We start from the raw sequence: 13,399 nt of genomic DNA on the forward strand, positions 1-13,399 counted from the left end.
TCTTCCACTGACTCTTCTCCCTGGTCTCGGATTCTGCCAGTCATTTCCGCCAATTCCATGTAGTCCATCATTTTCATCTGCCATTCCTCCAGTGTGGGTAAGTCTTGTGTCTTCCAATGCTTTGCAATGAGTATTCTTGCTGTAACGGAGCATTTCCTGTCTTCTCGTGTCTGTATGAACGCAGGAGCATTTCTGGAGCCTGGACAAGACAGAGAACAAAGTTCGTCCGCAGCTGGTCCTTCAGATCTGGGACAACGACAAGTTCTCTTTTGATGACTACCTGGGTGAGTGGCAAGCGTCTCTTTCCCCCCCTTTGGGCTGTCTTTGGACTCTTTGCCCTGCATTTCACTCTGCTGTCGTCGTCGCTTAACTTCTAGCATTTCCAAAAATTCGTTTTGGGATTGGCAGATGCACAGCCAGGCATAGTTTCCCCCTGGACTCTTCGACTGCGCATGCATTGAAAGGAAGCACGGAAAGGAAACTTGATGTGGCATCAGGATTTTTCCCTGTGCCAAGACATCGTCAATGCAAAGAAGCAGCATTGCGCATGGAGGCCTGTGCAAAAACCAAGACGCACATTGAAAGCTGGAGCAAATCGGCGTGCTTTGAGCAGTTGGAACGAAGCCCAGAATTTAAATGCAGGAGAATTTCCCAGTCCTGTGTACAGGTGAACCACTGTGCATAGGTGACCTGCCACTGGTTGGCAGCCACAATATGGAACTGATCAAACTGGCAGCTGTCTGGCAGCTGTGACTTGTGCGGGAGCCCATAAAGCAGACCCAGACAGTCTCCTTTTGAGAGATGGTTGAACTCATTTTCTGTTCTTCCCAACACTGGCGCATGCCCAGCAAGGCTGTGTAGGTGTTCCTTACTCTTCCAAAGAGGAAAGGCTTCTCTTCTGTTCACAAGTATTGCCTTCCGGTGGCATTGAGTGACCCCATACAGTGGTACCTCGGAAGTCGAACAGAATCCGTTCTGGAAGTCTGTTTGACGTCCAAAACATTTGGAAACCAAGGCACGGCTTCCGATTGGCTGCAGGAAGCTCCTGCAGCCAATCGTAAGCCGCATTGGACGTTCGGGTTCCAAAGAACATTTGCAAACCGGAACACTCATTTCCGGGTTTGTGGCGTTTGGGAGCCAAAACATTAGACTCCCAAGGCGTTCGGCTTCTGAGGTATGACTGTACAACCATTCAACATTGGCCTTGCAAATTGCCATTCCTCCAATCATCTGCCGCCAGTGTGGATTCTTAGTAGACCACAAATTGCCATGAGTCCACAGTGTGATGCAGCAGCAGCAAAAATAAATAAATAAATAATGCTAATACTGTTCTAGGCTGCATCCATAGAAGTCTAGTGTCCAGATCAAGGGAAGTCCTAGTCCCACTCTATCTGTCTTGGTCAGACCACACCTGGAGTCCATTGTCCAGTTCTAGGCACCACAATTTAAGATATTGGCAAGCTGGAACATGTGCAGAGGAGGGTGACCAAGATGACTGTGGGTCTGGAAACCTAGCCTGATGAGGAATGGTTGAAGGATCTGGGTATGCTTAGCCTGGATAAGGGGAGACTGAGAGGAGGTCTGAGAGCCATCTTCAAATATCTCAAGGGCTGTCACATGGAAGATGCAACAAGTTTGTTTTCTGTTGCTCCAGAAGCAAACCAGTGGCTTCAAATGACAAGAAAAGAGATTCTAACTAAACTTTAGGAAGAACTTTCTGATGGTGAGAGCTGTCCAACTGTGGAACGGACTTCCTCGGAAGATGGTGGACTCTCCTCTCTTGGAGGTTAAACAGATGTTAGGTGGCCACCTGTCAAGTCTTTTCTATCTGTGATTCCTGCATTGCAGGAATGACTCCTGGGGGTCCCTTCTAACTCTACAATTCTATCATTCCTTCCAGGTGACCAGAATGAAAGCATTTAAGAAAGTCAGGTCTTTGTTCTCTGTTTCGGTCACAAATAACTGACATCTATAACTGTGGGCAGCAGGGCTGTGAAAAACCCCTGCATGCTAGTAACTTCAGTAGACCGCTTTTCCGGTCAACAGTGGCGGTGGCAAAAGCAACCTGTGTTTCCATATTGTGCAGAACCATGCTTCGTGCATGGAGTCGGTGGATGTTGGCTTCCACACCAAGGCAGCTGCCCACAAATAACACCCCTGTTGCTGGCAGAAGCTTGCCTAACCCGAGTCCTCTGCAGCTATCCACCCTGCTTCATTCACAGCGTTGGGCTCCTCCTTTCTTCCCGCCTTGTAGGTTCCATCCAGCTGGATCTCAACCACATGCTGAAGCCAGTCAAGACAGCTGAGAAGTGCACGGTGGACCTGCTTGACTCCGCGGAGAGGGTGGTCTCACTCTTCGAGCAGAAGACAGTGAAGGGCTGGTGGCCTTGCGTGGCAGAGGAGAACGGAGAAAAGACCATCGGAGTAGGTCCCTCTCTTCTCTTAAAAAACATTTTTATTAAATTTTCCACTTTAACAATCCAATCCAATCACATTAAATATTCCAAATTATACATATCAAATAATCTGAATATTTTGCCAAATTATGAATTTTTAATAGGACTTCCCATGCTTCAAATTCGGAGTTCAACTTGAAGGTTCCTCTCTTCTCATTGCACAATGAAAGCCTTCTCTGGGTCGAGCAGGGGTGGCAAGATCTGGGCCACGACTGTGGGGTCTGAGCTTGTGGGAACAGGCCAGGAAAGAGACCTTGGGATTGTGGCAGATTACTCAGTGAAAAGGTCTTCCTAGTGTACAGCAGCTGTGAAAAAGGCAGATTCCATGTTTAGGGATCATTTGGAAAGGCCTTGAAAATAAGCCTGCCAGTCTCAGATATGCAAATCATTATACAAATCTACGATGTGACCTCATTTGGAATACAGCGTGCAGTTCTAGAATTGACGGAGGTTTGGAAAAGTTCAAGGGGGTGAAGGAAAGGTTGCATTTGCATATTTTTAGCTTACAGAAAAGTGGGGATGTGGTTGAGGAAGATTTTACAAGTTGTAATGAAAGCAGATAGGAAGACGCCGAACGCTAGAACCAAACAGAGTCGCCCGGGGAAGCTGAACATTGGAAGTTTCAGGGCAGACAAAAGAAAATGCTTCTTCACACACACAGTGCATAGATAAATTGTGGAATTTGATGAATTAAGTTGTATTTCTATGCTTCTTTTCATCCAAATGAACCCCAAAGCGCCTTACAAACAAGAAATAAGCATAACCGAACTGAGCGCCGTAAGTACAACGTAAATAATAGAAAACAATGAACAAATTGTCAGTAAAGGAATTGCAATCTTGAAGTCGCTACTAACAAAGCGGCAACTAAAAAGGAAGCTAAACAGCACAGAGGTTTTCTGGGGTGGCCGTTCCGGGCCTTTACATCATCCTGAATCAGAAAACGTACCTAAATATTCCGGGAAAATTAGACTCCTTGGGCTACATCTAACTCAGTCCTACTTAGAGCAGAACCATTAAAATTAAGGGGCAGGAAATTAGTTCTGTCTATTAATATCAGCGGGTCTCTGCTGAGTAGGACTAACATTGGATACAACCCTTTGTATATCCAGCCAGGGTTCCCTGCCCTGATTGGCCTTAGCGCTCCAGGGTCTCAGGCAGAGAAGGGTATCTCCTCCCCTCAGTCTCCTCAGATCAGTGTTGTGGTCTTTGCACCTCAGTCCTCGAAATTTCCCTTTTCTCCCATACAGGGAAAGTTGGAAATGACCCTGGAGATCATCAGTGAGCAAGAGCATGACGAAAGGCCGGCTGGGTTGGGCCGGGATGAACCAAACATGAATCCCAAGCTGGAAGACCCAAAGTAAGAGGAGTTTGCAGTCGCCTTGGGTGCAAAAAGGGGCTCTGCGCCTGTGCTCCCTCAGTCCATGCTGAAGCAAACATGGGGAAGCGGGTTTGGGGGAAATGCCATGCCATGCAACAGGGCACTCCTTGTGTTGGTATTGCAGTCTGTTGTTTTATCCCATTGCAACAATCCTTCTATTGCATTGTCCCATCTCTTGCATGGCCCTCTCATGTGGCGGTATAGTTAGGGATACAGACCACAGGTTCTGGGTAGCTTGAGACTTTAGAAGACCTCAGAAGACCTTAAGGTAAAGGTAAAGGTACCCCTGACCGTTAGGTCCAGTCGCGGATGACCCTGGGGTTGCGGCGTTCATCTCGCTTTATTGGCCAAGGGAGCTGGCATTTGTCCGCAGACAGCTTCCAGGTCATGTGGCCAGCATGACTAAGCCGCTTCTGGTGAACCAGAGCAGCGCACGGAAACACCATTTACCTTCCTGCCAGAGCGGTACCTATTTATCTACTTGCACTTTGATGTGCTTTCGAACTGCTAGGTTGCCAGGAGCTGGGACCGAACAATGGGAGCTCACCCCATCGCAGGGATCGAACCGCTGACCTTCTGATCGGCAAGCCCTAGGCTCTGTGGTTTAGACCACAGCGCCACCCACGTCCCATGCACCACCCACGTCCCATCAGAAGACCTTAGTGCAGAGTAATTTTACAGTGAAGGAGACAGGCGGAGGTCTTCACCCTGGTCCCTCCCATATCTGTCTCTGTGGGCTTCTGAAAAGCCTGTGGTTGCCTCGACCTTCCATCTCAACCCTGCCCTGTCTCACCTGCTGTGATTACCCACATGAGTGCCGGGGGATGGCTCTGCCCAAGGGCACTGCCCTTCTGAAGGGTATCTGGCCCATCCTGGCACCGCTTCCAGGATTTCCGGGCCTAGCTGTGTCTCTCTTTGTCTGCAGGCGCCCAGAGACCTCCTTCCTGTGGTTTACCTCCCCCTACAAGACTCTGAAGTATATCCTGTGGAGGCGGTTCAAGTGGGTCTTCCTCGTCTTCCTCTTAATCTTCATTGTGCTGCTCTTCCTGGGGATCTTCATCTATGCCTTCCCGGTAAGAATCACAGGGAGTTGGTTAGATGATGAAATGCAGGCACACTCCATGTCCAAAGTCATAGAATCGTAGAGGTGGAAGGGACACCAAGGGTCCTCTAGTCCAACCCGCCGCAATGCAGGTATCTCAACCAAACGAGCATCTCTTTATAGGAGGGGTGAGGGACCCTTTTCAGCCTCCCCTGAACACTGATGGTTGTTTTTTCCCCTGGGTCCACTTTTGCCCTGGTCTCCATTTCAAGGTGCTATTTCTCAATAGGCAATCCTAGAATTCTAGGCTTGGAAGGGACTCTATTGGATCATAGGCGTCTCTAAGAGAAGCATAGCAAGGAAGCAGTTTGCTTGGGAGCTCAACTCCTTCTCGGTGCTCAGTGTGGAGAGTCTGCTGGAAAGTGTTCCCAGCTTGAATCGCTTAAAGATGGAGTAGGATGCTTTATGGAGAGTCATGCAGGCTGGGTTGCTCGTTCCTGGGGCTTGAAAGGCGCTTTCTCTGCCCCCTCCCGAGGCCTAAATGTGGAGGAAGGCGCTGCCGCCTCATTAATCTGGACGGCAGAGTTTCCTCCCCACCCCCAGGCCAGTCCTAGGTACATTCCACCTGCCCAGCTTGGTACGGGGCAAAGTTCCTGAGTACCTCCGTTTTTAAGCGCCAGAATAATTCATGCGGTGCCGCAAGATGTCCTCCTGCACAAACCCCGATAAGAAAAACGACCCACTTGCCCTGGTCCCACACATAACAAATTCTGCGGCTGGGATATTAAAAACATACCTGCTTGGCCTGGAGAACGGAGGCCGAGGTGGCCAGGCAAATGAGGTGACAAATGGTCAGATCCTTTTGGGATGCTGGTTCTTTGCAGAGCTCAGCGCTCCCCGGCAACACGGCAGACTCCCCATGTTTTTATTCCCCTGTCACCCTGGACACATTAGCTGCCCAGGAATGCGGCCCTAACTCATTAGCTGCCGGGAGAAGCCCAGCCTCCCTTATCTGATGAGCTTCCCAGATGAACCCAAAGCAGCCAGCGAAGGTGTTGTTGTTGGGGTGAGGCTGCTGGGCACCTATCCTGATGCCCTTTTCAGTGTGCATCCATTTCTGCGCACGGTGGTATTGGGGAAGTTATGCATGGAATTGTAGGGTTGGGAGGACCCCCAGGGTCATCCAGTCCAACCCCCTGCAAGGCAGGAATCATGTGCTGGGCCTGGGGGTAACCCATGAAATGCGGTCCAGGACCAGTCCAGAATCCGAAGGTTCTGCTAGGAGTCATTCCAACAGGGCCAAGGCAGGTCACAAGGCAGGAAACCAGGCAAGGACAGGTACAGGATCTCAGGCAGGATCTGGCATACAGCAACGTTGCTCCCGCAACCTGGGGCGAGGTCCGACAGTCTTTTATCTTTGTCAGGGTAGCGGCTGGTCCTGATCCCCGGGGCCTCGCCTCCCTGTCTCGCCCGAGGGTGAGCACTCCTCCTGCAGGTACTTAGGTCTCGCCTTCTCTCAGACCTCAGTCTCTGCAGCTTGGGAGATGTCGGTGCGTTACTAGACACAGGGGCCACCTCAGCCTCCACTGACCCAACTGGTAGTGGAGCAGCTGTAAGCGATGGCCCAGCTGAAGGCAAGGAGGTCATCCCCGCATCAGGAGCCAGGGCAGGCTCAGGCCCCTGACTCGGCCCAGCTAGTGCTTGTTGCAGGGGAACCTGTGCAGACTGGGACCCTTCAGGATCAGGCCCCAGACTTGGTTCAGATGATGCCTGAGGCAAAGGATCTGGTGCAGACTGGGTCTCCTCTGGTTCCGAGTCTGAGCCAGAGTCCCAGGCCATCACAAATCGCAACTGAAACATCCCTGACAGATGTCCATTCAACAGCTGCTTAGAAACCTCCAAGGAAGGAGAGTCAGTCTTCCAAGGGAGCACGTTCTGCTGGCGAACAGATCTTACCCTTGGCAAACCCTCGTTCATTACTGCTTGGTTCCTGGAAAACTGAAGGAGGACATCCTGGCTTGTTTCCAATCCGTGCATATCCCGTATCTTTTGGCCAAAACAAGACAATGCCACAAATAAGAGTGTCGGAACAACAGAAGAGACCTAGTGGGCCAGGCCAAAGAGGCCCATCTAGTCCAGCCTCCTGTTCTCACAGTGTCCAGCCAGATGCCCATTATGGGGAACCCCTAATCAGGATCCGAGCACAAGAACAACTCTTCCCTCCTGCAGCTCCCAGCAGCTCAGAAGCATGCCACCTTGGACAGTTTTGGTGGTGCAAGTCAGCCATTGTGGTTAGCAGCCATTGGTGACCTAATTCATTTCTAAAGCCAACCAGTTGACTCATGAAGGTCCTTCCTGGCCTCACTGTAATGCTTGGCAGAAGCTACAAAACTGCATGAAAATCTCCACTTCCTTAATTGTCGATCCCACTCCCCTAGGGCTGCCATTTCGTCCATCGAAAATGGCGTCCGGGCAGAATTTTTGAAAAGCGGCTAAAATGTCCAGGAAAACCCAGGTTTATGACTATAAAGAAGGCTGATTGCTGAAGAATGGATGCTTTTGAATTCTGGTGCTGGAGGAGACTCTTGAGAGTCCCATGGACTGCAAGAAGATCAAACCTCTCCATTCTGAAGGAAATCAGCCCTGAGTGCTCACTGGAAGGACAGATCCTGAAGCTGAGGCTCCAAGACTTTGGCCACCTCATGAGAAGAGAAGACTCCCTGGAAAAGACCCTGATGTTGGGAAAGATGGAGGGCACAAGGAGAAGGGGACGCCAGAGGACGAGATAGTGGGACAGTGTTCTCAAAGCTACCAGCATGAGTTTGACTAAACTGCGGGAGGCAGTGGAAGACAGGAGGGCCTGGCGCGCTCTGGTCCAGGGGGTCACGAAGAGTCGGACACGACTAAACGACTCAACAACAACAACAATGGCAGCCCATATCAGAAGTGTTGATTTTTTGGGTGTTTTTCATAAAAAAAATAGGTGAAAAACTTCTCTTTAGACAAGAAACCTCAACAACGTTTGTGTCTGGGTTTTCACTTTTTGAAATATGGCAACCCTACGCTCCCCAGATCTTTTTAGAATATGGAACCAGATCCTCAGCATGTTCGCTTGGGTGTAAGGGCCATAGCTGATTGGCAGAGCATCTGCCTTGCAAGAAGAAGGTCTCCGGTTCCATCTCCGATGACCTTCTCTCGTTAGGGCTGTGAGCGATGCTTGCCTGAAATCCTGGCATGGTGGCTGCCAGTCTGTGCAGGCAGCACTGAGAAACATGGACTCGGTATAAGTCAATGCCCTCTGAGACTTACGGCACAAGCCGAACCGTGTCTACTCAGAAGGAGACCCTATTGAATTCACCAGGGCTCACTCCAGGTAAAATGGCTCTGGACTTCAGCCTTACTTTGGTGTCAATGTCTGCTGCCTGAGGTTGCATTTCATGGCAATTTGGATGGTGGAAGAAGCCCTTAAGTCTCTGGGATGAAGCAGAACAGAAATCGAGTTGGATATGTGAAAATGAGGGGGCAGCCCGACTCGTATTTCTGAAAAGCAACTGAGGCATGTCATGGAATTTTTCTGCTTTCATTTATTTAGAATCGTTCCCCTGCCCCCCGCCCCCCCTTCCCTCTCCCCATTTATTGAGGTTGCTGACTTGAACGTCTCGTCTTGGATCTGGGTTCTCTTTCCCTGCTCTGTTACCCATTACTCTTTGGCAATAGTGCTAGTATTGGGGAAGGGCAGGGGGGAGGAATTGGTGACGCTCCGAGTATCAGGGATGCCCCCAAACACGAAGAGGCCTGGCAAGGCCCCGAGAAGTGATTTCTTGCTTCATATCAGAGTGGATGCAGATGGAAAATTGCACAACGGCCGGCTTTTAAAAATGCTGTTCAACTCATACATGGAAGATGGAGCAAGCTTGCTTCCTGTGGCTCCGCAGGGCTGGACCCGAACCGATGGATTCAAATTCTAAGGAAGGAGATTCCGACTCAACATCAGGAAGAACTTTCTGGTGGTGAGAGCTGTTCAGCAGTGGAACGGACTCCCTTGGAATAAGGTGGACTCTCCTTCCTTGGAGGTTTTTCAAGGGAGGTTGGATGGCCAACCTATCAGGGCTTCAATAACAACAACAACAACAACAACAACAACAACAACAACAATAATATTTATACCCCGCCCATCCAGCTGGGTTTCCCCAGCCACTCTGGGTGGTTCCCAACAGAATATTAATAACATGATAAAACAGTAAACATTAAAAGCTTCTCTAAACAGGGCTGCCTTCAGATGTCTTCTAAAAGTCAGATAGTTGTTTATTTCCTTGACATCTGGTGGGAGGGCGTTCCACAGGGCAGGTGCCACCACCGAGAAGGCCCTCTGCCTGGTTCCCTCACTTCTCACTTCTCGCAGGAAGGGAACTGCCAGAAGGCCCTCAGGAGAGGGACCCTGGTGTCCGGGCTGAATGAAGGGGACATGGAGATGCTCCTTCAGATAGCTGAGATTCTTGCACGGCCAGGAGTTGGACTATATGATCCTCAGGGTCCCTTTCAACTCTACAATTCTGCGATCCTATGACTCAGTTCGCTGCCTTGCTGGAACAGGTGGGTGGGAGGCTATAATGTTCTTCCACGGACACCTCTTTCCCACAAGGCAGACTTGCCCAGGGTAGCCCACCAGCCCTGCCCAGTGGCCGACATGGGCCTTGAGAACCCCTCTTCTGATGCTCTGCTAGGACTGCGCACAAGTCCCAGGAGGAAGAGGGCCAGTGCTCAGTGGCAGAGCATGCGCTGTTCATGCAAAAGGGCCCAGGTTCCTTCCTTGATGGCAACACCATCCTGGGCTGGGGAAGACCCTGGTCTCAGTGGAAATAAAGGCACATGACACAATCATTAAGGTTAATGGGCTAAATAAGGCCACAGCTTTATTGGTTACAGGTGATGAGCGGTATTGGCTTAGGCATTGGTCCTAACCCACTATATCCAACTCCAGCCCGTCTGCTTGAAGTCTGGGAAGGGTTAACCACCAGTAGGGGGAAACCTGCTGATGCACATCAACTAGGAACTCCCCCCAGGGTCACCGATAGGGGGTGTGCCTTAGGCCCTCACCTCCCCAGGCTTCGGACAGGGCCACGCCCCCTGGAATCCTTTATCGGACTACCCTTCAATATGTGGGGCAGGTGATGGCGCTTCCTCCCCTCTTCCATCTACAGAGCAATACCAATGCCTAACCGCCAATACCCAGAAAGTTGTGACGATTTGCTATGAGGTAGGCAAAAACCAAGTGGCTGGTGCCAATTTGCCAAGTGGAAAAATCCCTACCAGGCCCCTCAACGGCGACCAACCAAGGTCCATAGCAAGGTCAGGGAACGGAAACCTTAAAGGGCGGGAGGGTGGGAAAAGCAGGAACTGCTGGTAGGCAGCAAAAGAGGGAGATCCCCTGCCGCACCAGCCTTAAATAGGGCAGGCCACACCCCCAGAGCCAGCCGATTGGCTGTCCAGGGGGTGATGTGGCTGGGGATTCCCCCAATCACACGGGGGCTGGGGCCGCAATCCCACCTCCTCTGCAGGGCAGAAGTGTCTTTAGGGCAGGAGACACCTAATCTCAGAGTCATTGGTTTGAGCCCCCCATTTCTGCATCATGGGGTTAGACCAAATGACCTTCACGGCCCCTTCCAACTCTATGCATCTGTGATTCTAAACACTGGAGAACCATCCCCTCTTGGTGTGGAGCAAGGAGGCTAAAGGCCACTAACTTACGACTCTCTGGGTGTTCTTGCACTCCCAGCTTCTGTCAGGCTCAGCCACAGAAACAAACCCAAACCCAAGCTGGAGAGTGAGATGCTGCGCATGATTCCCACATGGAGCGAACATGGGCAGCACCCACAAGGGGTGTCTCCTCTTCCACACCCCAGGACCTCTTTCTCCCCGTCTTGGGCGATGAAGCCTTTTTGGCTTCCACCATCCCTCCAAGTTTGAAGAAGAAGAAGAAGAGTTTGGATTTGATATCCCGCTTTATCACTACCCTAAGGAGTCTCCAAGCGGCTAACATTCTCCTTTCTCTTCCTCCCCCACAACAAACACTCTGTGAGGTGAGTGGGGCAGAGAGACTTCAGAGAAGTGTGACTGGCCCAAGGTCACCCAGCAGCTGCATGTGGAGGAGCGGGGAAGCGAACCCGGTTCACCAGATTACAAGTCCACTGCTCTTAACCACTACACCACACTGGCCTTTTCCACCCAGATGGGAAGGCCCCCTCCCCATCATGGCCTCACAGACAAGCCCTAACAATAACAGCCTCGATATTTTGGAGGAAGCCTCCTGAAAGACAAACAGTGGGAAATTAATTAGGAGGTTCTCGTGTTCCACCAAGGGAGCTTGCTAATGGTGCGTGATGATGTGCCTCGCTTTGGACTCGCTGCTTTATGGGGCGTTCCTCCCCCCCCCGCCCCCACCCCCCCAATGGGAAGAGAGCCTCATAAGTTGGTGCGAACGGCAATTTATTACACTGCCTGGGGTCACACTTCCCTGCCCCACCCCTTCCCGGTTGGCTCTGGTTCCTCTCGCTCTCCTTCCAACTTTGCTTTTTTAGGGTGGGGGCAACAGAACAGGCCAAGCGGTGGCTATCAGCCCGTCCCAATTAAATCCAGCGGGTTTGGAAGGGAACTGCCTGCCTTTGCCGAGCCGTGTGTATGTGTGAATCTGAGCTGCTTTCCACCTCTTTCCAAGCAGCATAAACATGGATGTCAGCTTGGCTTTGCTACAAATTTAATAAGGGAAGCGTTCGGAATATTTATGTGACGGGCTCCGTGCTGGAAAGACGGCCGGCCACAGAGGGGAGAATAGTCCAGAGGTGGCCAGAGTTTGGGGTCGGGGTGGAGATCTGAGCACGTGCGCCGGGGTCTTATTTATTGAAGACCTTTCTCTACGGCTTTCTTCAGCAGTTTGCAGACTTTTCCCAAGCCACTGTGCCCTTGGTTGCATTCAGAGGCGTTGGGGCATGGGTGGCAGTGTGGTTTAAACCACTGAGCCTTTTGGGCTTGCCAATCAGAAGGTTGCGGTTCAAATCGGAGTGACCATTAGGTCCAGTTGTGACCGACTCTGGGGTTGCGGTGCTGATCTCGCTTTACTGGCCGAGGGAGCCAGTGTACAGCTTCCGGGTCATGTGGCCAGCATGACTAAGCCGCTTCTGGCGAACCAGAGCAGCGCACGGAAACGCCGTTTACCTTCCAGCCGGAGCTGTGCCTATTTATCTACTTGCACTTTGACGTGCTTTCAAACTGCTAGGTTGGCAGGAGCAGGGACCAAGCAACGGGAGCTCACCCCTTCGCAGGGATTCAAACTGCTGACCTTCTGATCGGCAAGTCCTAGGCTCTGTGGTTTAACCCACAGCGCCACCCGCGTCCCTTATTATTAATAAGTACTATTAAATCTGGGTGGATTCCCACATATATAAAAACTGTTGGGATACTGCCAGGGAGATAAAGTCCATCATGGCCCCCAAGCCGGCTGCCGGACGATCCATCGACCTCCGGTAGTCACGCAGTATCAACAATTAGCGACATGAGTTTCTAGAAGATATCTTGCCACGTTCCAGAGCTCATGCACACTGTATCAGCAGATAATGCACAGCCAAAAGTTGCGCTCAGGAGAGCATTATTTACAAGTTTATTCAGCGTTGATCAGAACACAGAAAAACATGACTGACTGCTTTAGTGTCTGCGACACAGAGAGAAAACATAAACATCCTGTGAACAGGAAATACGCAGACTCTGACTCACAAAGCCTGCTCCCTTTTAAGGTGGAATGGAAATATCCTAACAAAAACATCAGCTATTAAAAACCTCCCGACACAGAGCTGCCTTCAGATACCTTCTAAAAGTTGGTTCGTTCTTCATCTCCTTGACATCTGAAGGGAGGTCGTTCCACAAGGAGGGCACCACTACCGAGAAGGCCCTCCCTCAACTCACCCCCTGGGTCCATAAACTCATTCTCCTACCCTATCAAAAGCATGATTCCTAACGGCGGTTTGCACAACCCGCTAAGGAAGACGGCGACTCGAGAAAATTCGAAACTGTCACCATTCATTGCATGTTTATTCAAAACCGAATTAAAACTATTCAAGTTGGATTGATTCAGCAGAACGGATGAACTTGACCCAGTGATAGCAGTTTTTCAAAGTCGGGTGGTCATTTATGCCTCTTGGCACCCCGCCCCCTGGTGATTCCCCCCTCCCCTCCCCCCAAGGGGGGTCCTGCCTGCTTTGGTAGGGTTGCCACATTTATTTATTTTGGGGCCAAAGCTTAAAAAAACAACACACTTCTGACATGGGTTGCCCTATGCCTGGGTCTTCCTGAACATTTTTGCTGATTTTCAGAAATTCCGCCCAGACGTTATTTCCGGCAGATGAATCCCGGCTACATCCGGGAAATTCCGGACGTATGGCAGCCCTGCGCTTTGGGAACTGCCAGCTTAATTTTTTTCCCCCATTTCTAAGCCGTAGACATAAAAAAATAAAATAAAAATCAGCACAAAAG

At 50.7% G+C, this 13,399-nt stretch overlaps 1 protein-coding gene across 8 annotated transcripts in view; it reads left to right on the forward strand.

Moving 5' to 3' along the window:
- DYSF (dysferlin) overlaps window positions 1-13,399 on the forward strand; it is a 191,700-nt gene that overhangs the window by 170,675 nt on the left and 7,626 nt on the right. For all 8 annotated transcript variants that reach the window (XM_081020617.1, XM_081020619.1, XM_081020622.1 and 5 more), the window contains 4 exons: window positions 185-284; window positions 2,255-2,424; window positions 3,704-3,813; window positions 4,760-4,907. In XM_081020617.1, the coding sequence (XP_080876743.1) occupies window positions 185-284; window positions 2,255-2,424; window positions 3,704-3,813; window positions 4,760-4,907 (528 nt within the window). The remainder of the gene's footprint in view (window positions 1-184; window positions 285-2,254; window positions 2,425-3,703; window positions 3,814-4,759; window positions 4,908-13,399) is intronic.

Source organism: Podarcis pityusensis (genome assembly GCF_964106645.2).
Source record: "Podarcis pityusensis genome assembly, chromosome: 9".
NCBI lineage: Eukaryota > Metazoa > Chordata > Lepidosauria > Squamata > Lacertidae > Podarcis > Podarcis pityusensis.